Raw genomic sequence first — 24,113 nt, forward strand, 5'->3', positions numbered from 1 at the left:
CAGACAGCTGTCTTGCTCAGAGTGAAATGTGATGGATGGGTAGGAGAGCAAGGGGACATATGGAAATGACCGGGCATGAAAGGAAAGAGAAAATCTGCGTGCCTTTGTTTCACCAATCCCCCAACCACACACAGGCAATTGCTCCTTTTCTTTTCTTTTGCTGCCAGTAACTTGACAGTGTCGGCTGCTTTGTTTCCAATTAATCAATACCTGTGTGCCAGAATTTCTGGCACCTAATCCAGGCTAAAATTCATCCAGCATATGTTAATGTTTCCTTTTGGAGGTCACTAATATTGATCAAAAGAACTGAAGCCTGAACTCATTGGGATGCATTTATCACTCCTGTAGTGACATCTGCTGTCTCTACAAGCGGCGTCAGGTCACAGATGCAAGCTGGGTGGTACCGTGGTGACAACAGCTAAAGAGCAGGATTGACAAAGTGGATCACCATCTCAGATAGAGTGGCAGCTAAGCATAATTTCCCAATAACTCACCATATTTGGCAACGCCTTACTCAGCAGAAGGCCTGTGGGCCATTAATCCAATACAAGGAGATTGATCCACTGAGACTGTTCGCATGCGACTGTGGAAAAAAAAAAAAAAGATGGAGAGATAGAGGAACAGTGAGGCAGAGGAAAAAAATAAAGCTCGCATCTGAGAGACGTGACTTCGTATATAAGGTCGGCAGCTTTGTGTGCTTTCATCGGTCGTGCATGCGAGCAAACGAGTGTGTGTTTTGCACAAAGAGAGATGTGCTGGAGCTGGTGTTTGTCGGGGAGCCTTCAGCGTCTTCACATGCCAAGTTAAAGTGGAAGAGGTGACTGGAGGCTGCCGTGTGCTGGCTGTCTGAAAGGTCACTGGCTGCTCCAGTCACTGACAGACTCCTCTAACAGAGCTGACAGACTACTCCTAGATAGACACTAACTCATTTTCTCCAACAAATACAAGTACTTCAAAGAGGTGCAGAAATTACATGTGAATATATTATGGTGGATAATGACCTTCGCAGTGGAGAATTGCTGGTTTGCAGAATTCACATTTATCAGAGGAATAAAAAAAACATGTTGAACCATGCATAACAAACAGTCAACCAAGTGAACCAAGAGCTCAACAAACAACACAGCTCTTATCCTCATGCTCATGTATTGCACTGAATGATTTGTTGAAACCTGCTCTGCTCTTAACTCTGATTTATGACAAGCATTCTAGGTTGAAACCTGAAGAAGGTGATGAATTACATGTTTTTTGAGCATAGTAATACATCAATATTTAGTATTCAAACCCACACATGAAGGATGTTTTTACAGGTTCACTCTAGTGTAATAGATTATGTTTTTATTTATTGTGTATAAAACTTTTAGTATATTTCTGTTAATTCATACCCAGAGCCTGTCTAATATCCCTGTGATGTGTGATCATCAATAAATTTAAATACTCTGGAAAATTCTGCTGAGAGTTTTTCAATGGGCACCCTGCCATTTTAATCCATCAAATGTATTATGGATTGTGGGATGTCTGCCCACCTGGAAATCGTGGGTTTGAGGGTTTTTAGGGAATTACCAAAGGATGTGCTTCTCCACCTTACCAAAGGTGGGAGCAAGGCACACATATGCAAGCCACGAGCACGTCTCATGGCTTAACCTTTAAGTCTCAGGCAAGTCTGTGTTAAGTCGTCACACGTCAAATAATTTGGATATCTACCTGTTTCCAAGTACAAATGACATGAAAGACAGGAAGGGACCTTGTTCGGTCTGTTTCCTCTGAAGCTAAGCAACAGGTATTCAGTCTGACCTCGGAGGTGGTCTTGGTCCGGATCGCAGAGAAAAGGCACTTTATTAGATGGTTCACACAATCAGACTAATGCGGGAAGATTGAGACATCATTGAACAGTAGAAGACGAAAAAGAAGCAATAGCCTTGCTGGTCTCTACAGAAACAGAGTTAACCAGGCAGACAGTCTTCACCTTTGACAAAATGTCAGAATAACAAGGATGTTGATCCACAACATCAGGCACACACCCGTCTACAGGCCAATCAACCCCCCCCCATGGTATGCAAAAATACGTGGACATCTAAACACTCTTCATTACACCCTTGTGCTGTTGGACAAACATGTTGATGATGGCCCATTCTGATTTCCATAAGATCTTAAAACTTAAAGGAGGGATTTGGCTTGTTCTCTGTGAGATAGGGATGAATATTGATTTAGCATAATTATGTTGTATAGTACAAGTAATAGAGCCCTGAAAGGACATGTGTGCATCCTTGTACATATGGGCTTTGAAGGATTGATACAGCCAGGAGCTAATCCATTTAACACTTTATAAGTAAGAACTTTTAATCATTTGAAATTGACAACTAGTTGCCAGGTCAATTGTCTCAAAAGCACACATGTCAATCTCAGTTGCACATCCTCGGAACCTCGCAGATGTAAAGTGAGTTTGTTTGGTCCTGATATGCCACCATTCTGGGATTTGCTAGAGAGTCGCCCTGTTTCAGATGTCATATCTGACTTTTCACTTTGGTGCTGGTTAATATATCAGGAGTTGGTGTAATGTTTTGTTCAATTTACTGTTGCCATTGGACAGAAAAGGCAATATAGAGATGCTTCTGTGCCATACCAGTAAACATCACCTCAAAACATGGTGTCATACACTGGCTGAATCATTGAAATATGTGATTCATTTATTGTGCGCAGAAATCATGAAGTGAAAAGAGAGAAAAAAAAAATTCCATATTTTCTAGAATATATAAAAAGCTTCTTAGATTTGATAACAAATGCACTCAAGCAACATTGCAGACTGAAGCTATTCAAGGATAGTGGCAAGTAGCAGAAATGAAAGCTTAAATGAAGCATTGATTTTTGGGGGAATAGCTATTGTTTCAGTTTACAGCAAGACATAACACATTTCCAAACATGATGTAAATTTAAAAATGTGCACTTCGTGGTCCAGTAGCTTTGCTTAATTGATTTTCGTAATGAACATAAATTCATGCCTCCTGGGATTTATAAGAAAACAAGCAATGCTTCCTGTGTCCTCTGTTATATGCAGATATATGTGTTAGAGGATTCTGTCCCTGGCAGTCTCATGAGGAGTTTTTTTTCCCCCTCCACCAGCTTTATTAAATGTTTTGTTTGTTTTCTATTGAAGACATAGCTCTCCCTTGTTTACCGTAATCCATCAAACCCCCGCTGGACTGACAGCTAGTAGTTTAGCATTTTTTCGGTAGTTGAACATAAAACTAAGAAATGCATGGCAATATTTTATGAAATCTGTGTTTTGTGGCCGAGTTTGTCACATGGAAAATCATCAAATATTGATGTGTCTTTATAGATTTGGAGTCCTCTGTCCTTAGGCACTGTTCATACATCTGTCAGAGTGTGTATGTCTGTGGTTGAAAGGAGATGTGTCCACCCTCAAGTTGTACGAACAAACTTCGGGTCACTTTCTAAAGATCAATGACTTGAAACTTTGCAAGTTGTTTTGACCAAAATGTGACTTTGGGCTTTAAATCGATGTGGTTTGGACTTTGCAGTTTGTGATTCTGTGAAACAACAACCATTTTGTTTTGAATGCTGCTTTATGTTGCTGCCCTGGTTTGTTATTGTGATGTGACCCAGCTGTGTGGACTCCCACATATCCTCCACACCCCCATCCACTTCCATTATCTAGCTCAAGGGAAGGCTGAGTGCTACATTTTAGCTCAGCTCTCTTTGCAAAATGGACTGAATCCTGAACAAATCTCGCTGCTGTCACTTGTCATCAGGTGGTGTTACCAAGCTTTGTATTAATCCCAGAAAACCCAAACCTTGTAAAGCATTTTCACAAAACTAATAGCTATCAACAACACAAGAGACACACTAATGTTGTTTGGTTATGGACAAGTTGTTGTCTTATTGAGTAGCTTTCATTTGAATGTATGGGCTTTGCTTGAATACCACAACATCAATTCATTCATGACTTCTACCTACACATCAGTTACTTAAAGCAACTGAGTTTAAAATGAATGTGTTAGACTTCAGGTCTTTATTTTTCATATCTGTTTTTTGAATAGTCACCCAATACAAATCATCATGCACAAACCTGTTCCCAGTTAATTTAATGGTGGTAAACATATTTCAGAGTTAGTATGTAACATGAGGTTGTATTTGTTATAACATGTGATAATCACATCTATAACAAACAAAACAGCAACACAGACTTGATGTGCAAAGACCTTTAATCCCAATCAATATTGAAATACACAGTAGTGCACTACATCACCTTCTGAGGCTGATATCTGTTCGCAAAGCTTTCCCTTCACATAGAGCAAGTTTAGCAGTCATTTCAAGTCATGTTTCAATCCTTTTCATGCCTCATTGAACAGAGAGCAGCTGCAGAGAGTTTGTAAAGAAACCATAATTGTTATTTTCTTCTCCACAAGCAACTCCTCTCACATTAGGCCACTATTAAAAGTACCGGTTAGTGTGCCTCTACATCACAATCATCTGCTTGACATTTTGTCCAAAGTAAATTACAGAACGCACAAAGGAAAACTCTAAATGTAGAGAATTCCTCCCAAACAACCAAAAGACATAGCACTAAAATTGTTGACAATTACAGAAATCTATGGCCATGCTATGATCATTGTGAAGTACAATTACTTTGAGTAATCTTTATTTCCCTTGTTTGAACAGTAACAGTATCACAAACATTTGTTTTGACCTGTTGAAGTAGTAGTACTCCTGAACTTAACAAGGAGAATCTTTTTTTGTTTGAAAATAGTATTCTTTCCACTTGTTATTGGTTATTGGTTTCTTATTCCTATGCTGTCACCTCACACCAACTGCATCATCACTTTACCCATATTAATTCTGGCAGCAAAAACGGAGCTTATGAATAAAAATTGCTCTGCTACTATATTCATTGGAATCCAAGCAAAGCAGTGCCTGTGTTTCTATATTCAAGTCTGTACCCTGTTACCCAGGACTGAATTCTACGTGTAATTGACCACCCATAAGCCATCACCATGTGCAGCTGAGGTGCCAGATTTAATTGAGAAGAGCTGTCTGCTGTTGGATTGGTAGACTCAACTCTAATGCTCCTCAGAGTCTGGTGAGAGTCAGCTAAGTCAATGAAAGCCCTGAACTTTCAGACAGCATGAAAGAAATGAAAGCAGGCGATAGAGATGGGGGCCAGGAAAATGGCCAAGAGGGGAAAGTGAAGGAGTAAAGAGATGAGAAAGTGAGAAAGAGGACGGTCAGAGCAACGGAACACGACATGTCCCTTTTCAGCCAGTCTCTGTGTTGCTGAATTACATCTGCTCTAAGAGGCACAGTGAGTTCCCTCCTCTGTGAGAGTTAGGGCCTATAATCCTCGGAGTTGATAATAAGAGCTCAACCTCAATGATGCATCAGCCCAATGGAGAACCTTAACAGCAAAGGCATCATTCTTCATTGCAAAACCCTGACACTTTTATTACCTCACTTTTCTCAGGGCCGCTATTTATAGTATAGCAATGCCGGTATAGATACAAAGAGAACAGCAGCCAAGAGAGGCAGCTGAAGAGTTTAATACTATTCCACACCGTGGAGTTCCACTTTTAAAAACAAAAGCAATATCAAGCTATGTTGCTGTTTTCACAGTCATGAATAAAAATGGATGCACATGCACAAGCCATGCATCTTAGTTTGCATTCAAAGGAGCCTCTGTGATGCTGATCAAATGGATACTCTGCTCCTAACACATTCTCCTTGAGCTCCCTCTGTCTCTTTTTCTTCCTGTGCAACAACAACACGAGAATAGAAAAGAACAACAATAGTCTTTTTGGAAATTTTCCCCATCTCAGTGGCTTAAGAAATAACAGATGCATTGGCAGCATCAACGGAGTGTCAGCCACTGATGGAAAGAATAAATATGCTTCTCTTTGTAATGATCACTTCAGGCCTACACTATGTCCCTAGCATGAGGAATATAAAGGAAAGCACAAAAGGAGGCCCAAATCGAGTCTGTTAATGAGCCCTAATGGTCCTAATTCTCTGTGTCAATAGAAAATCCTTTACTTTCTTTCTGAATTCAAGGCAACAAAGTAGATTATATACCCATAACAGCCAGAAGAACGGAGCGATTTTGTAAGTTTTCATGCTGAGAACAAAGAAGTGAGGTCAGACTGAGGACTGTGCAGTCTGCTGATTGTGACCTGCATGAAGAGGACAGACTTTTTTTTTTTGAATTTACCACACAAACAAAGGAAGAAAACCAAGTGGAAAATCAGGCGTTTTCTTTTACCCAAAGCCAGGATCAATAATGACCTGAAGAAAACAACTCTTATCAGATTGGTATTTTGTATAGTTGATCAAATATATTTTTAATACAACATTACAGAATGACTATTATATTTTTTGGGATCGACATTTGACACAAAACACCGAACCTTGAATTAAAAAAAAAAAAAAAAAAACTATATGGTGTCTGATTTAGACTATAGTACACTGATTTAGACTATAGTACACTGATATACCCTCTAACACAAGAGTTACAGTACATATCAACATTATCCTCGTGTCTGTGTGTTATCATTATAGCCAGGAGTCAGTCAGTTAGCCAAGTTTAGCATTAAGAGTGCACATCAAGCTATTGTGCCTGCCCGCTGGTTGCCTTGAATTTATCAGTGAACACGGACGTCTATCTGTGCACGCATGAAACGTGTGAAGTGAAGTGAAACAAGTGTGAAGGCTAAACTGTAAATCAAGCACACTGCTATATTACAAGCATTTTACTTTCACTTGAAACACAGTGTGTGTGTATGTGTGTCCGCTGAACCAGTTTTATTGCTATAGCGCTGGATTTTCTTTGTGCGGCTGACTCCTCTCTCCCCTTATTTTCACTGATAAGCAACTCATGTCTCATGTTGTTGTTATTCTCACAAAACTTCATTATAGATAGTGATCAATTTTCATCTTTTGGGCACACTCTGCATCACACGAACACAGCGATCTGGTTGCTTGCAATCCATTTTGATAAGTTTGCTCTTTTTTTTATCAGCAGCGATGGGAGACAGAATGGAATGGTCACATAGTCTCATCTTGTTTCAGCTTCTATGCTCAGTTGAATAACTAAGTGAAAAGCGTGATGGTCAAAATTAGAGCATGAACCAATCCAATCAGGCTTTTATCTCTTTTTCTCCAAGGCTACTGGATGACCTTTTCTTCCTGTAATTGGTTTATGGAAAGTCTCTCACAGCTGCACTGAAGCTTGGCTCGATAAGTAAAGGCTGTTTCATACGTCTTTTTTATTTTTTCTGTGAGAAATGAACTGGTAGTTGCACTGTTGTGCAATGGACAACTTCTTTTTCATAAATTGTGAAAAACATCGCCCTTCAAAATTCATCAAGGCTAATTGATTTTTCAGCTGTACAAAATCAGTCAGAGATCATGTCTTGGGGAGAAATTCTCTAAAAGCGGTTTTATTTGGAGCTCAATAGTAATATTATAGTAATAGTAATATATAGTATTTTTTCCATGAATCATCTTCAGGGCACAAATTGTTATTTTTTGGCAAAGTCAGATTATTGATCAGGAAATCAACAATCTCCTTGTGTTTCATATCCACAGGCCAGGTATGACAATACAGCAGCTCAAGAGGGGGCCCTTTCCTGGGTGTTACTACAAATGTCTGTGTTTAATATGATAGAATGTAATGCCACAATGATCCACCATTTCCATTGCTTTCAATCAGTTCTCTACTTTATGCCAATCTGGCATATTTATCAAAAAAGGGATTCATGCTTAGCACATGTAATTGTTCGATAAATCATAGTTAAACTCTGCAAGTTAAGCACAGCACAAGTGGCTAAGTGCAGAGCTGTGATTGTAACAAGCTCTAATTTACTGTATATTGTCGTCATTTGTAAATTAAACAAATTTCAGTCAGTCATGCTGGAAAAGAAGCAAATGAAGAAATATTTAGAATCTTTTGACCCGTACCATCTCCTTGGAACCCGTCATTGTATAACCATTATTATTTGAAACCATTTACATCCATAAACAGGGTTTTGTTTGGGGACCTGCACAGCAGAGCTGACCCTCAGAAATTACTCACTTAAAATGCTTTGGCTGTGAAGACGCTGGACGCCGGGCATGTCAAAATGAATCACGCCATGCAACACATGGCACCAACTGTTTTGTTTCCCCTGACTACTGTTGTTGGCACAAAGTGATGCCCACTGTCCATGACCCGCGATGGCACCGGCTGATGAGTTGAGACGCGCAGACTTTCTGAAGACAGAGAAGCAGCTCGGTCCTTTAGGAACTCCACTGCAGCGACAGTATTTTCTTTCTGTGGAACTATGCAGTTTGATGGGCCAATTTCACAGAAATGGACTGAGCTTTTTTTCCACCTCAGTGCTTCTCTTGAATAACATTTCTAAGTCCAGGAGTCAGTCTGCAAAACACAATCATAAAGCAGAACATTTAGGATTTTCACATGAATCTGTATAAGCTGCCAATTCTAATTTCCCTGCCTGAACTCAATATTTAGATGTGACAGTGAATCCTAAGGTGTAATACCTTCACCTTCACATATTTTTACACAAATATGTATTTTTGTAATCTGATTTTTGAATTTAGAGCGGTTCAGGCTTTTTTTGTACTTTACTGGTGGCTTGGCTCTAGGGACTGGGGAGTGAGATATATGAATAACTGTTGTGAGGATTGCCATGAAATACTTTAAATATATCAGTGGTGCCCAGAGAGGAAAGCTCATTGACTTTGGTGCTTTTGTAATTACCAAATTTACTGCGTCTTTGTGGTTTTGAGTGAGATAACGCTCAACAGAATTGACTGCAATGCCATGAAATACTTGTCCCCATAGGGTTGACTTGTAATACTTTGTGAGTTCTTCACTTTTTTTTGTTTATGACCATCAACAATAAAACACTCCCATCAGCCTGAACTCTACTTGATTTGCATTGATTTCTTTTATGATTGTAGAGAATAATACCTACTGAGCATCAACACACTCAACCCACAGCCTCATAGAGCTGCTAACATGTCTGCACTCTGAGGATGTTCATAATTAACCATTAACTGATGATAAGTGAGGCAATAGACGATGCCTCCCAAACACAGCCAGAGACGAAACATTACTTACAAAGAGCAAACATAATTTAACTGAAATGGGCCAGCAGTTTCTAAATAATTTCATCCAGGGAGAGTTTATTGGCCAACTACTCTCAGCCGTGCCAATCAACTCTCCCTGCTTCACGAGGAGATGCTCTCTGAGCCACCTCCACAATAAGAGTCGACGAAAACCATAAATTCAATCATTTCCCTTTCTGTAAACTCATCCAGATCTAATATCTAATTTCACAGGCATTTAGTGCTTTCCCTTATGAATAAAGAACACTTAAATCAGCTGTCAAGTTGAAAATCTTTACTGATGTTACAGTAAATGGGAAGCAAAATCATCAACCCATTGAGGGCTGGATTCAAAACCAAACCGAAAATTAATAATTAAAGAACTGAAATCACAGGGTGATCCAACCTGTGCGAATTTCATCACAGCAACATAATGAGGGTTGCATGGCCTCCACCTGCCTCTGTGCACTCCAGACAACATCTCGGCATGCTCCTAATGAGTTGGAGGATGGTGTCCTGGGGGGATCAGGGCATCAGTGAGCTCCTGGGCAGTCTGTGGCGGTACCAGCTGGCATATGATACACCAATACACAATATCCCAAAGGATATTATATTATCCCATAAATTGGATTAAGGTGAGGGGAATGTTAGGCCAGTCAATGGCAACAATGCCTTCATCATCCACTCTGACCACATAAGGTTGGGCATTGTCCTGCACCAGAGAATTTTATCACAGTACCTAACAGCGGTCAAGGTACTGCTGGCTATGAACAGGAGGCCTGTGCAACCCTCCAAAGAAATGCTTCCCCAGACCATCACTGACCCACCCCCAAACCGGTCATGCTGGATGATGTAACAGGCAGCCTAATGTTCACATATGCTCAGTGTGAACCTTCTCTAATCTGTGAAGAGAACAGGCTGCCAGTGTCAGACCTGGCACATCTGGTGTTCTCTGGCATATGTCAATCAAGCTGCAGGTTGCTGGGCTGTGAGCAGGCTGGAGGTCATTTTGTAGGGCTCTGGCAGTGCTCCACCTGTTCCTCCTCGAACAAAGGAGCAGATACCTGACCTTCTTGCAACCACTCGTATGGTTGTGCCATCCTGGAAGAGCTGGACTACCTGTGCAACCTGATGCTACCGGTAGTGACAAGGACACTAGCAGAACACGAAACTAGAGAAGAATCAGTCAGGAAGGATAAGGAGAGATCAATTGTCTGTGGAGACCACAAGCAAAACCATTCACTTTTTGAAGGTTGTCTTATTTTTGCTTCTCCATTGCACCTGTGAAACTGATTTACAATCACCTGTGCTTCCTGAATGGACAGATTGATGTCCCTGACGTTTAACTGACTCAGTGTTATACTGTAACAATTAAGTGTAAATCTTTTGAAGCAGTGCATATATATCTTCTTATCTTCATTATATCTTCATTATAGAATCTTGATAACATACCTGAAAATTTGAATACACTGGCATACTGTGGATTTTTTTTTTTTTTTTCTTATGCAACTCATAGGTCCATTGTCTGTCTGTATATGTTGTTTCCATTGTTGTTGTTTGTTTGCACTATTTGTTGTATGTTAAATGTTGTGTGATATATATTACTTGCACATTCGGAGTAGGGAGAAATGCAATTTCAATCCTCTGTGTAGCTGTTGCATTGTTTGGTTGACAATAAAGTTCACTAAGACTAAGACCTACTATATATATATATATATATATACACTCATGTTATTTATGCTGCTAAATTATTATATTATATAATGACATGTTATATATGCTTTTTTACCCCTCCTCGTTTCACCGCAGCCCCTGTTGGCTAACAGTTAATGGTTGGTTCAAGAACATTGGCTGCCAGACAAGAGAATTGGAACACCCTAACTGTGCACTCTGAGTCACGTTTCTCCCTACATTTTAAGTTTCAGTGACAGAACAAAGACAAGCAAAAAGTTTGCTTTTATCCATCTCATGTTTGCCAAGTTCCTTCACTATTAATAAAGACTGTCTGCCTGATTCCCCCAGTGCGGTCGATAGGGTGGAAGGCATAACGGTAATGGATGGTACCAGGGTTGCATCACCACCACTTTCTGGTGACGCTAACCCAGCATCATCACAGCAGATGTCAGTGTAAGCAGCCGCTGAGCCATCAGAGGACTGGCCCGTGTCAAACCAAACCCATGGATCAAGCGTTTGATGGATAACATAATGTCCCTGAAAGGACAACCCAGCTCACTGGCTTTTAGTGTGTCTGCAGTTTCTCGCTAAATACACCTGCATTAGCTTGGGATATATATCATAGACTGAGCAGTTCTTTAAAGAATTACCCCCCCCCAACCAATCAGCATGTACCATACAGAGGCAGGAGCACGTCAGAGCTTGGGAGAAACGTAATTAAGAGTTTAAGACGAAGCCTGGCGTTAATCAGCTGTCCTGCTGCCTCCGTGTCGTGTCACCTCTGAGAAGATTTGCAATGACATGCGAGTACGCTTGCAGTGAAGGCTCTCTGCATCACTTCTCCTCGTCTCCTGCTGACACTAGGGTGGGAAACATTACCAGAGCTCAGAGAGAGAAAAAAAAAGAAATAAAATGGAGATGAAAATGACAGACTCCAACTAATTCCTGTCGCTAGTTCGTTGCTGAATAAAGAGCAATATGTCCCTCTAATCAGAAATGATGTGCCTGTAGTACGAGGAAAAAAGGCATATTCAGACTTGCTGTGCTGGAAGATGACTCTGATTAGATTCATAGTAGCTCATGCTGGAGGATGTGTTTAGACCTCGAGCTGTCAGGCTAATTCACACTTTTTGAGAGTCAAAGCCTACAGTCGTCATTATGAATACAGTACAGTGTCTCTTTCTGTCTTTGATAACATGTTTTATGACACAGGTAGAAATGTCCTTATCAGCACATGAGCTGTGGCTGGTGACACCTCCCACCCTGAATCCCACTCCATCTCTCCTCTCTCCCATGTCTCCTTACACTTCAGCCAATTTTATTTTCACACAAATTTTCAAAACCAATTTCTTACCAAAGAAAAAAAAAAAAGGATAATTTTTCCCACCTGTCAGGTGTCACCTGACCACCTGGTTCCTTTAGGTGCCTGATGTTACCATCAACATTTCAACTGAAACCATATTATGACAAATGCCAAATAAATTAGATTGCCACAGCAGCCAGGTATAACTAAATACAATAAAAGGCAAAGAATACACAAAAAAGAAAATCAGATTTTGCGTTATGAGAGGAAGGAGAAAGTGATATAATCTTTAATGGAAAACTCCTTCAGATGTACACTGAAAGTCATAAGGGGAGGCACTAAATGCCTGTGGAATAAGCAGTATAATGACTTTTTGTGGTTGTGGATGAATTTACAGAAAGTGAAAATTACAACAATGTCATCAGGGTTATCTTTGCTTGTGTTTGGAGTGTGTGAGACAAGATAATACAGTTATTAGCTCCAAGGGTCACACAACTAACAGGTGGAACTCCATTTATGAAGGGTATAGAGCCATATGGAAGAGTCATGCTGACAAGTCAGAAGTTCGATCCCCAGTCTCCCCATCTGCATGCCAAAGTGTCCTTGGGCAAGATGCTGAACCCCAAACTGCCCCAAAGAACAACAAAAAATGCTACAAATAGATGCACTGTATGAATGTGTGTGTGAATGGCAAACTGTAGTATAAAGCGCTTTGAGTGGTCATCAAGACTAGAAAAGCTCTATGTAAATACAACCATTTACAAGTCTTGACCTATGCCTTTGTCATTTTCACATTGTAAATTGCTGAAAATCTTGAAAACTATGTTGCTGGCTGATTATCACGTTTCACTGCATTCCGACCCTGTGTCAGAGAAATAACAAAATGATTAAGAAAACAATTTTGCAATTAAACAATTGTGTTGAAAAACCTAATTGTTTAAACTAGACCGTAAATATGGTGTGAGTGCCTATACATATCCATGAAAGGGAACATATAACAGAGCAGCACCGTTTCTGATAATGGAAGGGCCATTTTACTTTTTATAACATTCTTTTCTGGGCGATACATATAATTTGTACTTGTTACTGTGTATTTGTCCTCATTTATTTGTCATGTTTTATTTAAATGATGTATTTCTTATTGCACTCCATGATTTTGTATTTGTTCAAGGTGCTGTACAAATAAATGTTTTGCTTACCATTATTTTTCATTTTAACCTCTCGAATGCGATGGCTTGAACTGCTTCTCTTTGGCAAGACATCTGATGTCAGATGGTAGTGATAATGATACTCACAGCTGGTTGTTCTTCTTTGTTCAGTTTATTGGCGGGTGGCAACCAGCGTCAAGGTGCATTACCACCATCTACTGTGTCAGTGCACAGCCCCTGAAGGCATTGCAATACCAATAACAACTTGCTCATGCTGTATATACAGACTCAAGGTTCCCTGCCTCTGACCTACAGAAAATTGTCTTGGTTTTAGTCACATTTGACAACACATCGTTTTGTTCTGGCCCAACTTGTCCATCAACCTACATAATACAGCACATGTGCGCTGTTATGTGCACAAACTAATCAGAATGCAGAAAACAAGTTAACAAACCTTAGAGAAGGAAAAAAAAAAAACATGTAACTGATGTCACTTTCAGCAAACTACATATTTCACACATTTAAAGGTTACACTGTGCAATATGTTGTTTGTGACATTCTCTGCGTTTTCCTTGCCACAGTCCATTTTGTTACAGGCGGTATCATCTGCTTTCAGTGTTCACAGTAGCCACGGTCCTGTTTTCTAATTAGTGAACATGCAAGGCTACATTCTTATAATAACACTTCCCTCAGAGAAAATAAATCTCTTTCAACATCTCCCAGATTGTCACTCGGCTCCCACTTAAATTAACCCTACATGTAATGAATGATAAGACATACAAAAACAGATGTAGAACAAAGAAAGCCAGACTGCTTTGTAACATTTTTTTTCTTTATCATTAAAGATGTATTATTATAGTTTCACATTCTTTCTTTTCTTTTCTACAATCAGCGTTGGTTTATGAGATTGTGGGATGTCTTTTAATTTTTTTTGTGATGTGAAGCGAGTCTATGTCAGTGAAGTTCCACCGCTTCCATTTCTTCCTATCTCCCTCTGTGTCATAGTGTGTGTTGGAGGAAAGACAGGGAGTCCACACAGGCTTTGTCTTTATTGCTCTCTTGCTTGCACTTTGATAAGCTCTCACCCCCAGTGCAGGCTCCGCCGCTCACCAGATAGTCTTTGCTTCGCTTGACTTCCTTTTGAGCTGGCCTGAGAGACAGATGCACCATGGGACGGAGAAATGAGGAGATAAGAGGTCATAGCTGCTGGTGTCCTGCTTGACCTTGAAATGACAAAAATAGCCCCATGCAAATGGCGGCTATTAATAACAATGTGAAATGTTTTCCCCTCATAAACAAAAGATTTCTGCTGTGTTTATTTACGACAATGTGGAATTCCTTTTGAGTCTGCAGATATTTTTAGAGTTAGTTAAGCCCTAATTAGGTGTTGGAATGAGGCTGAGTTCTTACCTTACACTCATGCAACAAACATCCTGACTGTGCTCCAAGAAAGATGGAATAATTGCCAAGAAATTCTAATCTGAAGGACTGAAGCGGCTGTTTCTTTATTCCTTTCTTTATTTATGTATCATCAGGCAGAATATTAGCATCATTCAAAATGGCAGCAGCTGTGTTACACCCATTTGCTCCTAAGGCCTATTATGTTTAGAATATTGGCACCGACTTCATGGCAGGGCAGCAAAGAGTTGGGCAGAAAGTCAGAGTATGGTCTTTCAGCATCACCTGTTCCAGAATACCCCTGCTTTTGGCAAATTATTAACCCCCTCTGAAGATGGTCACAGCAGGTTTTCTCCACTCTTTCAGAAACTGTGGATCCAAAATGGCTCGAGCTTTTAAGAGCATTAGCAGCAGCTTTACAGACAGTTGTTATGGTAGTGTTTCAATCTCAAGCTGAAGAAGTCGGGGTAAGATTTAGTCTCCTTGTGTGAAATGGCTGCACCTAAAAACTTTTTTTGCACATAGCGTAACATGACAGGTTTATCTCGCTCTGCTGGAAAGGTTATTCCTCCCACAGTCTCCACGTCCAACTGCTGTGATAAAGAAGACAGGCTCACAATCTCATTCCTGCCATGCAGGGTACTTGATTGGTTTATCAATTGACCTTCCCCTCACCTTGCAGCGCCATATTGATCCCTAGCTCCTTTTTGAATGCCATGCCACATTTACTCAAGTATAAACTTATGTTGTACCAGTCAATGATAAAGCAATCAAATACAGAGCTTCTGCTCCAAAAAGATATCTGCCACTTGAAAAGTTTAACTCAAAGAAAAAGGATTTAAGACACGGAAGTAAAAAAAAAAAAAAAAAAAGATTAAATCTGAAGTCCCCTCTGCAAAAAAACCTTGTTTTTGCTTGTTGTTAATTCAGTTGGATGTGTGAGCTTCTCAGTGCAGAGTAATGTGTGCAGAGTTTGACACAAGAAGGCTGTCTTTCACACTCATCTGCTGTGGAGGGAAACTTTTCTTGCTGCTCGAAGTTGGTTTGATTGTACATTAGTGGGAGATGCCTCTAGAAATCAGTCACATTCATTCGAATGTGATATGGAAAAACCTGGAGGCTGTAGGGTACAAATCCTAGGAATGTTTGCAGATTTGCTACTATTGATTGTATTTTACCCAGCAGCATAATTACACAAGCAGGGCATTATTTTCAGCCCTGTCTGACTTTATATATGAGTACTCAACAACCCATTGATGGAATTTAACCAAACTTGGTGGGGATATTACTTGGGAAGATATGTCCAATTTCCAGATGATTAACTCAAAAGCTTATGTTGAACAGAAATGTGTATCCCATCATATAATGTCATACAATCATCAATGAAGTCAGAAGTTGACATTGTACATAGATCAAAATGCTTTTTTCCCCAGGTATCTCTGCATACTGTTGGAACATAGACACAGCCGGTTGTATAGATGTAGTAAATTTAAGTTGCACTGATTAGTTACCACTTTGGGCAGCAGAAACATGTATATGTGTATAAAATTTCATCAACTTTAAATTGATTTGGATGTATAAGGATTCCTTCTTAATATAAAGAAAATACTCATTCGGGCAGCTTCAAAGTGTTGCTTATCATAATGATTAATTTCTCTATTACTCCTTTCTCTACTAGTCTATTTAAAAATCTTTACACAGGGGCCCCTCCCACTAACTAATGTCCTCACTGTGGTTCAACATCCACGAACATGCATTACTTTCATTTAGCATCTGTGTCAGAAAACAACTCAAAGGTTATGCTTGTTTCATTTAATGGGTCAAAACTAACTGGTGGGTGAAAAAAAGAGGAGAAAAACCAAACAAGGCAGGCAAGTAGAAGTAAAAGGAGATGGAAGAGAGGGAGGGGATATGAGAAACAACTAAAAGAATAAAGATAAGAGGTAAGAAAAACCAAGGGAGAACAGTGTGAGGGGGAGAAGAAGGAGACAAGCCCAGATGAGGAGAAATAAAAGGTGATTTAGTTGGGAGGAATTCTCAGAGTGGGTAAGGTAATGGTTGGGTGAGATGTGGCTGGCAAGGAAAAGGGGAACAAGGGAAGACAGACGCATGACTGATGGAATAAATGAGAGCGAGGACTTCACTTCAAGAGGAGGATGGGAGCGAAATCGAAGAAGGGGGGAAGTAATTCACATTGGGGGAGATGGAGACAGAACGCGTGAGAGGGAGCATGAAGGAGCAGAGTGACAGGAAGAGACAGTGGAGGAGAGGGAGGGAGCTGAAAGGGAGCGGGGGGACTGATGTCCAGAAGGGGCTGAGTGCTGCAGTCTCCTCGTCCGTGTGGCCTTCATGGGACTGTAACACAAACAACCACAGCATACCCTGGTGGACACACATACACAACTTTTTTAACATCTTAATTCTCTTCCTTCCAACCAGCGATGGCCTTCATCTTGGAAGTGCATGTATTTAATTTGCATGAAATGCTGGTGAGTTAACCGCAACATTCAGAGCGGTGACTTGTAAACACAATTTTGCTCTTGTATTTTCCTTGTGGTTTGAGGCAGCAATATCCATTCAAGACTAAAGGGGATTATTTCCCTTTTGCAGCCTGTGTTGACATGTGCATAATGTCTATGCACGGTACATGCACACATGGTGCTGATGCTGGGCATGTTACCCTTAAGTGCACAACACGATGGAAATGTAGAAGCATTTCAACAGTGCCTGTCACAGTCAGACACTAATGCATTTCACCTTGCTACAGTTCTCCGACTGCAATCCTTTTCTTCCGCTTAAAATCATCACATCATTTAAGGCTGACATGGAGGCTCGACATTATCGTATTTGTGGTACAGCATGTACAGATGGCTCAAGGCGTAGCATGAGATGTGGAACATGATGGTTACACAGACTGCATAAAAGTGCAGTTGGACATTTTAAGAGAGGGTAACTGTTGAAGTTGTGTAAGAGATAGTAAGAAGCATCTAGGACTCAAACCTCAAACCCTTTCTTTCTTTTTTCAGAAATCCAGCCCTTGATTCAACCATAAACATGAATAAATTGTAGCTTTACATTTTAAGTGTCATATAGCGTAACTGTACTGTAGTATTTCCTAATAATTACCAAGACTTTGGCAGCCCAGCTTGAACACATTGACCCTTCTGTCATAGTTGGACTGGCTATTGGCAGCACGAGGAGTAATTCTGCCACGTCTATGGGCTGGAGAAACGTCATTAAAGCTTTAACCTTCCTCGGCAGGAGGACAGAACTGCCTGCAACAACACCTATAGAGCTTTTGTACGTTTTTATATTCAGTAACTGTACACTGGGGTACACCTTTGACAGATCATCAGCGAATCACTGGGCCAACATACAGAGACTAACAACCATTTACATTCATACCCATGGTCAATTTAGAGTCCCCAGCCAAACTAACCCCAATCCACTGTGACTGGAGGAAGCCAAGTATCTGGAGAAAATGCATGCAGACATGGGGAGAACATGCAAACTCCTTACAGAAGGACCCTGGCCAAAACTGGATTCAAATCAAGACCACGCTAACCACCACTGTGCTGCCCCCTCCATCAATTCCTGAGACAAAACATATGGCACTGTAGCTTGTATGATGTCACACTCTCCTGCCTGCAAATCTCAGGAACCAAGCAGTCAAAGGACAAACAAGCATAGGAGTACTTCGCCAAAAACAAAGAATACACAGGAATGAAAAAGTTGGCAAACTAAGTAGAAACCTGGAGAGAGAGTGGATCCTGGAGACACAAAGAAGAACTAATGTCAGATAAGCAGGAACAAAGACACAGGAAATAAACCCTAAACACACTATTTAGTGCAGTGCAGAACGAGTAACTACCACTGTGATATCGTGGATGAACTGCCGATGACAGGGAGCACGACCAGGGTTTATATCCTGCAGGTGATCAGTGAATGAGCTGCAGGTGAGATGGTGAGCTGTCCCTGGCCACGCTTCCACAGACTCATCAGGGAGATGGCACTCACCTGCGGAGGGAAGACAAACAAGGGGAAGGGGGGAAAACACTGGGGGGCACAGAGGAGCTGTGGCAATTCTTCTCAGATTAAAGGTCATCTGCCTCTGTGTTCTATTAAGGTGTTTTATTTGCTGTGCAGCACAGGTTGACCAACCTTTGGGGAAAAAAAGGGGTTGCGAGAGGGATCCTTTGACCCCCACACCTGCACTTCGTTACTGGGGGGGTGTGAACAAACCGGGAAAGTGGAAGTACAGCAGTAGATGGCGGTAACGCACCTTGAGGTTGGTCGACCACTGCAAATAAACCAAAAAAAGAAGAAGAACAACAAATGCAGCAGATGGCAGTTGGGTCTTGTACATCAGATGCACACTGTTGTTGTCACTTTCTTAATTTCAGCCCTCCATTGGTTTCCATTTACGATCCATACAATCATTGGAAATCATCACACAGAGTATTTATCCACTTACCATTAAGTGAATGGCTTCATTTTCGTGTGCAGTCATGCCCATTTGTGTAAAAGGTTTCAGGGGTTTTTTTGGCTTGCCTAAGCATCAACTGGTGGCTCTGTCATCCCAAGTTGACATTTTATTCCATAAACAGCTCTTTCCAATTGACAAAGTAATTGCTGAGATGTTGACATGCTACAGAGAGGCAGAGAAGCTTAATCACTTCTAGATAATGATCAGTTCCAGCTGCCATTTTGTTGTCGACTATCCTGACTCGTGTTTGCAGACTAATAAAAGCTTGTTTTCAGTTCTGTGTGTGAGACTGTCAATACTGGAGTAGCAAGACATTTTGCAATCAAAGACACAGAGAGCTCTATTGTTCCGAACAGAGAAAGTGGACATCTTTGAAACAGCCTGAGCTAAAATTCGAAGTATCTGAGGAGCTGTATGTGAGAAGAGCTTTATGTGAGAGATTCTTGTGCTGGGGATGAGGATTCAACTTCTGAATCTTTTGTTTCACTTTGATCAGTCACTTTGATGCCACAAATGCCTTTAAATTGTGTAAAATTAATTTAGAAGCAGGATTAATTGATTTTAATTCTATGAAAAAGGCACTTATTCAGATGAATCTAGTCAGCTTTGGATTCATTGTGTTTCATTTTGTTCACTGCAAATGCTTTCTTAGAAAAACTTTTGGGTTAAACCACTTGGCTGAATGAAAAAAAGACTGGTATGCAACATTTCAATCCACAACACAATTTGTGTGTGTATATATATTTCAATCCACAACACAATTTGTGTATATATATATATATATATATATATATATATATATATATATTGTGTGTGTGTATATACACACACAAACACATATGTCATAAGCGAGTATAATTTGCTATACTGTGTAGTGCTCGATGTCAAAGGTGACGTCTCTTTAAGGTCATGATCACAGTGAAACTTTAGCAGGCTATGAGCTGAACCAGTATTTAAAGTGTTAGCTATTTGACTCTGTCTTTAAGGACAGGGCGCACATTTAGTTATGCAAATAATGTTTTCACTAAAGTTGGGTAATTGCTGAGGCAACAAGGCTAATGCAAGTGCACTGTGATTGACATTTTGATTCAATAGTTGCAAGTCAAATGGGGATTTAGAAGGGAGAGTGTACTTGAAATAGACACCCTGTCAAACTTTTTTCCCTTAAGTGTGCAGCAGCTTTGTCTGTCAATTACCGCCACTGTCTGTTGCACAAAGAACACAAACAGCCGTGACCACACATTTAAATAAACAGTGTATCTGACATGACTTCAATGAAAAGTCCAAGGCTTTTCATTCAGTTGTGTGGCTTGATGCAACATAAGTCAGTTTTAAGGTCAGTTGAAAAGGCACATTTCTAGATTTTCTTACAAAATTTGAAAGGACAAGAGCATTTTGTGTTTTTGGGAATGTCATGTGGGGATGAGAGGACACAAACACACACACACACACACACACACACACACACACTTGTCTCTCTATAGTTGTTGTGAGGACACTCATTGGTATAAAGCATTCCATAGCCCCTTACCCTAACCTGAACCATCACAACTAAATGCTCTACCCTAAACCTCACCCTTACATAAACCTATTTCTAACCTAAAACCAAGTCTCAACACTCAAACAATGATGTTATTGAACCAAAATTGACTCTCCTAACTATAGATGGACATGCACACACACGCACACATCATTGCTTCAGTGGCATGCACATGTACTCTTGCAAAGAAATATGCATTTTAATACACATGTTAATACACACATGATCCCGTTTTTCTATGTGGTGTAGCCACATTGCAAGAATTCAGTTTCTTGTTATTCAACAGCATTTCTCTCCTGTATGGCCTGAACCATACTGTACGCTGACAGTCTTAGTAGGATAATACCTTGGGCATGTGGCACATCTTCCCACAAGAGCCATCAGAGGGTCCCTAGTGTGCGGCTGGGCTTTACAGGGCTTGTGGGTATAGTGAGGCTTGGTGAGGTTAAAAGGTCCTTAAAGTCCCAGGGCCTTAGAGCTTCAGGAGGACATGACTACCAAGGGAGGTTGAGCATGGCAGGACACTGGTTCCTTTCCAATATATACAGGGACTGATCCAGCTAATCCAGCCCTGATTGCAGATGGCTGTGTAGAGTCAGGGCCAAACCTCCTGCAATCCTCTTAGCGAAGTTACTGAAGTCAAGCTAGTCAGTATTTTTTCAAACTGGCATTGTTGCAGGGAGGGACATGCTAAAGAGAGACATGGGTGCTAATGAGGAAGAGCAGCAGTTATTTAGGCAGAGAAAAAAAAACGTACAGTTTACAATGCATGGACTGATGGATGAAAATATTCCTATTATGTAAAAGGGAGTTTTATCCCAGTGAACTCAGGTCAAAAATGCGTAATGAATGCTGAATAATTGCATGTGTGGTTTCATATGTGCTTTACAAATATTTCTCACATTGTAAGCCAGTCATGAATCTTACTAGATTTTACTCAGATTACCCCTCATCACTCCTTTTTCTTTCAGGCACCTCAGTGAAACCCACTTCACTGAGTTCCTCCTGAAGCGTTCCCAGATTAGTCAACAGGTTAATTGTGATGAATGTGCTATGGCCAATTTTGTGAAGTAAGAGTAGAAATTGAGTTTAAAATGTACTTGAGTAGAAGTTGAGTTGAACTACAGTTAAAAAAATATATGCAAAGTACTTGTATGTTTACTCGTGTGTGTTACTTGTTTCGTTTTACTACCTACCTCTGGCAACAGAGTTGTGATCGTCCACTCTGGAATGGTGTATCACATCTGTCACGGCAGACTTGGCCTTCATGTCTTGTGATTTGCTCCGAGGACTTTCACAGTGCTTATCAAAGTGCCCGCCTGCTGATTATTTCTCCAAAAGAGCAGAGACCAAAGCTTAGAACACAGAGACTGTTGGATCAAGCTTTTCCACAGGGGCAAGGATGGCAGTGTGCTCCATCAAGAGAAGTTACAAAGTGGCATACACACGACTGGTTATAGTGCTAATTATGCAATGAGCTACCTCCCAGCATGCTAATCTATTGCTCTCAAAACCAAGTACTTCTCCTTCCTTCCTGGGGAGAATTCGATGTAGTTAATTTTACAGGCCTCATGGGTTTGAGATATAGTAAACAAATAACTGAGCTGATGTCATCGTACTTTATAATGTGAGTCTGATGCTAGTGTTTTTTATATATATTCAGTTTAACTTGAATAAGGCGGGTCCTTCCATCCACTTGGATGTGTAAGGATCATCTTCATAAGGAGGCACCAAGAGGGCCTTCGGATCAGATGCTTAACTTGCTGATACCTGATCGAAAAGTGCTCTTTATTGGCCAGACATATCTTATTGTTTCATCACCCAAAGCTCATGACCATAGGTGAAGGTGGAAAAGATGGAAGCTGGGAAGTGGACTAATCAGTATCGGGTACCTTTCTGATGCAACACCAGCTCATCTGTTGGTCAACTCAACCTCACTTGTGAAACCCAAGATACTCAAGCTCTTAACTTTTAAACATTACGTTCTGGTGCTAGACAAGGATCATGAGGAGCAATTCATTAAATATGATATTTTTGTGATTTCAGTTCACTGTATCAGTACAAAAAAACATTTCTTAATATTTTGTTTCCCTCTCTTTTCAGGTGATCCTGATTCTAACAAAGCTGTATGACTTTCATATTGGCAGCGTCACTGAGAGCACTCTTTGGAGGTGAGTATAAAGGAAATGTATATTCATTAAATATTTGCAAGTAAGTGCCTTTGAGTGGGTTAATGGTGCTCAGGGTGACAAAGAGTAGAATAAGGCTTGCAAGATGATCCTCTGATTTGCTTGATGTTTCTGTTATTGATAGCTTTACTTACTTTCGAGCGACAACAAACCCTTGAAGCAAATGCTACTTTCCAACTCATTTATTCACTTACACAGCTTGAAACCACCAGTCTCATTCCCGATCTGCAGACATTGTATCTTGCCCTCACTTGTTTCTCTGGTGCTGTGAACAGTATGTTCTGGTGCCATACATGGTCAGACAGGGCACTCAGAATGGAAGGTAGAGGAGGCTATTTCCCATGCTCTTCTTCTGGTGTATTATCTGATGTACCTTGCTTCCTCACTCCTCCTGGGAACAAAAAAACCCCACAAAAACTCACTCACACACACACACAATCACACACACCTCTGAAGCAACAAGCCTGTACAGAATAAAAATACACAAGCAAAGACATGGGGAACACATCCCTACTGAGTTGGAACTGTATGCAACCTATTTTAAAATCTAAATAAACTGTATAACGCACACACTTATTCCTATGTGAGAGTTTGGGGAAGATGGCACACACAGGACAGCACTTCACTGAGCTATTTGACCAGTTTTCCCAGAGAAGCCATGGACTTTATAGCAAAAAGTTTCTTCAGGTAATTGACCATGCCCCAAAATCTACCCCCAACGCACTCATCCAGTCATAATTTAGCAACTGTAACTTAAGAAGGTCGGTCTGTCAGGCTTTGGAGTTGTCCACATCCTGAAGTGCAATACATGGGGCATTAGCCATAACTTTGCATTTAAAGAGAGTTTTCAAAAAACTAAACAAAAGAAAAGTATGAGCAATTTATTAAATGGGTATTTTACCATTAACATAATTGTTAGAATACCTACCTAACTAGTTTTCAACCTACATTTGTTACCCTAACCAAGCATTGCTTCCAAGGCTAAGTACATAATTTACTAGTTTATAGGATAACACATTAAGTTGATAAAAAGCATTAAGAACTGGCACACCCTGGATGCTATTACAGCGATGGCTTATGATGTTAGCAGCCTTTACTCTTCTACCTTTTCTCCTATTATTTCGCAAGTAAGTGTATACAGCCGTTTTTAGACAGGTGAAGGTGGGGCAGAAGGCAGAGGCAGGACATAACATATTCATTCCACTGCAGGGACAACTGCAACTCTTTTTATACTGAGCTATAGTGTTTTATATTTCTT

General features: G+C 40.4%; 1 protein-coding gene across 1 annotated transcript in view; it reads left to right on the plus strand.

Moving 5' to 3' along the window:
- The window catches only part of sorcs3a (sortilin related VPS10 domain containing receptor 3a), a 198,162-nt gene that overhangs the window by 59,761 nt on the left and 114,288 nt on the right, over positions 1-24,113 (plus strand). The window contains exon 2 of the mRNA XM_020083934.2: positions 22,770-22,837. Coding sequence (XP_019939493.1) covers positions 22,770-22,837 — 68 coding nt within the window. The remainder of the gene's footprint in view (positions 1-22,769; positions 22,838-24,113) is intronic.

Source organism: Paralichthys olivaceus, chromosome 8 (assembly GCF_024713975.1).
Source record: "Paralichthys olivaceus isolate ysfri-2021 chromosome 8, ASM2471397v2, whole genome shotgun sequence".
NCBI classification, from domain to species: Eukaryota; Metazoa; Chordata; class Actinopteri; order Pleuronectiformes; family Paralichthyidae; genus Paralichthys; species Paralichthys olivaceus.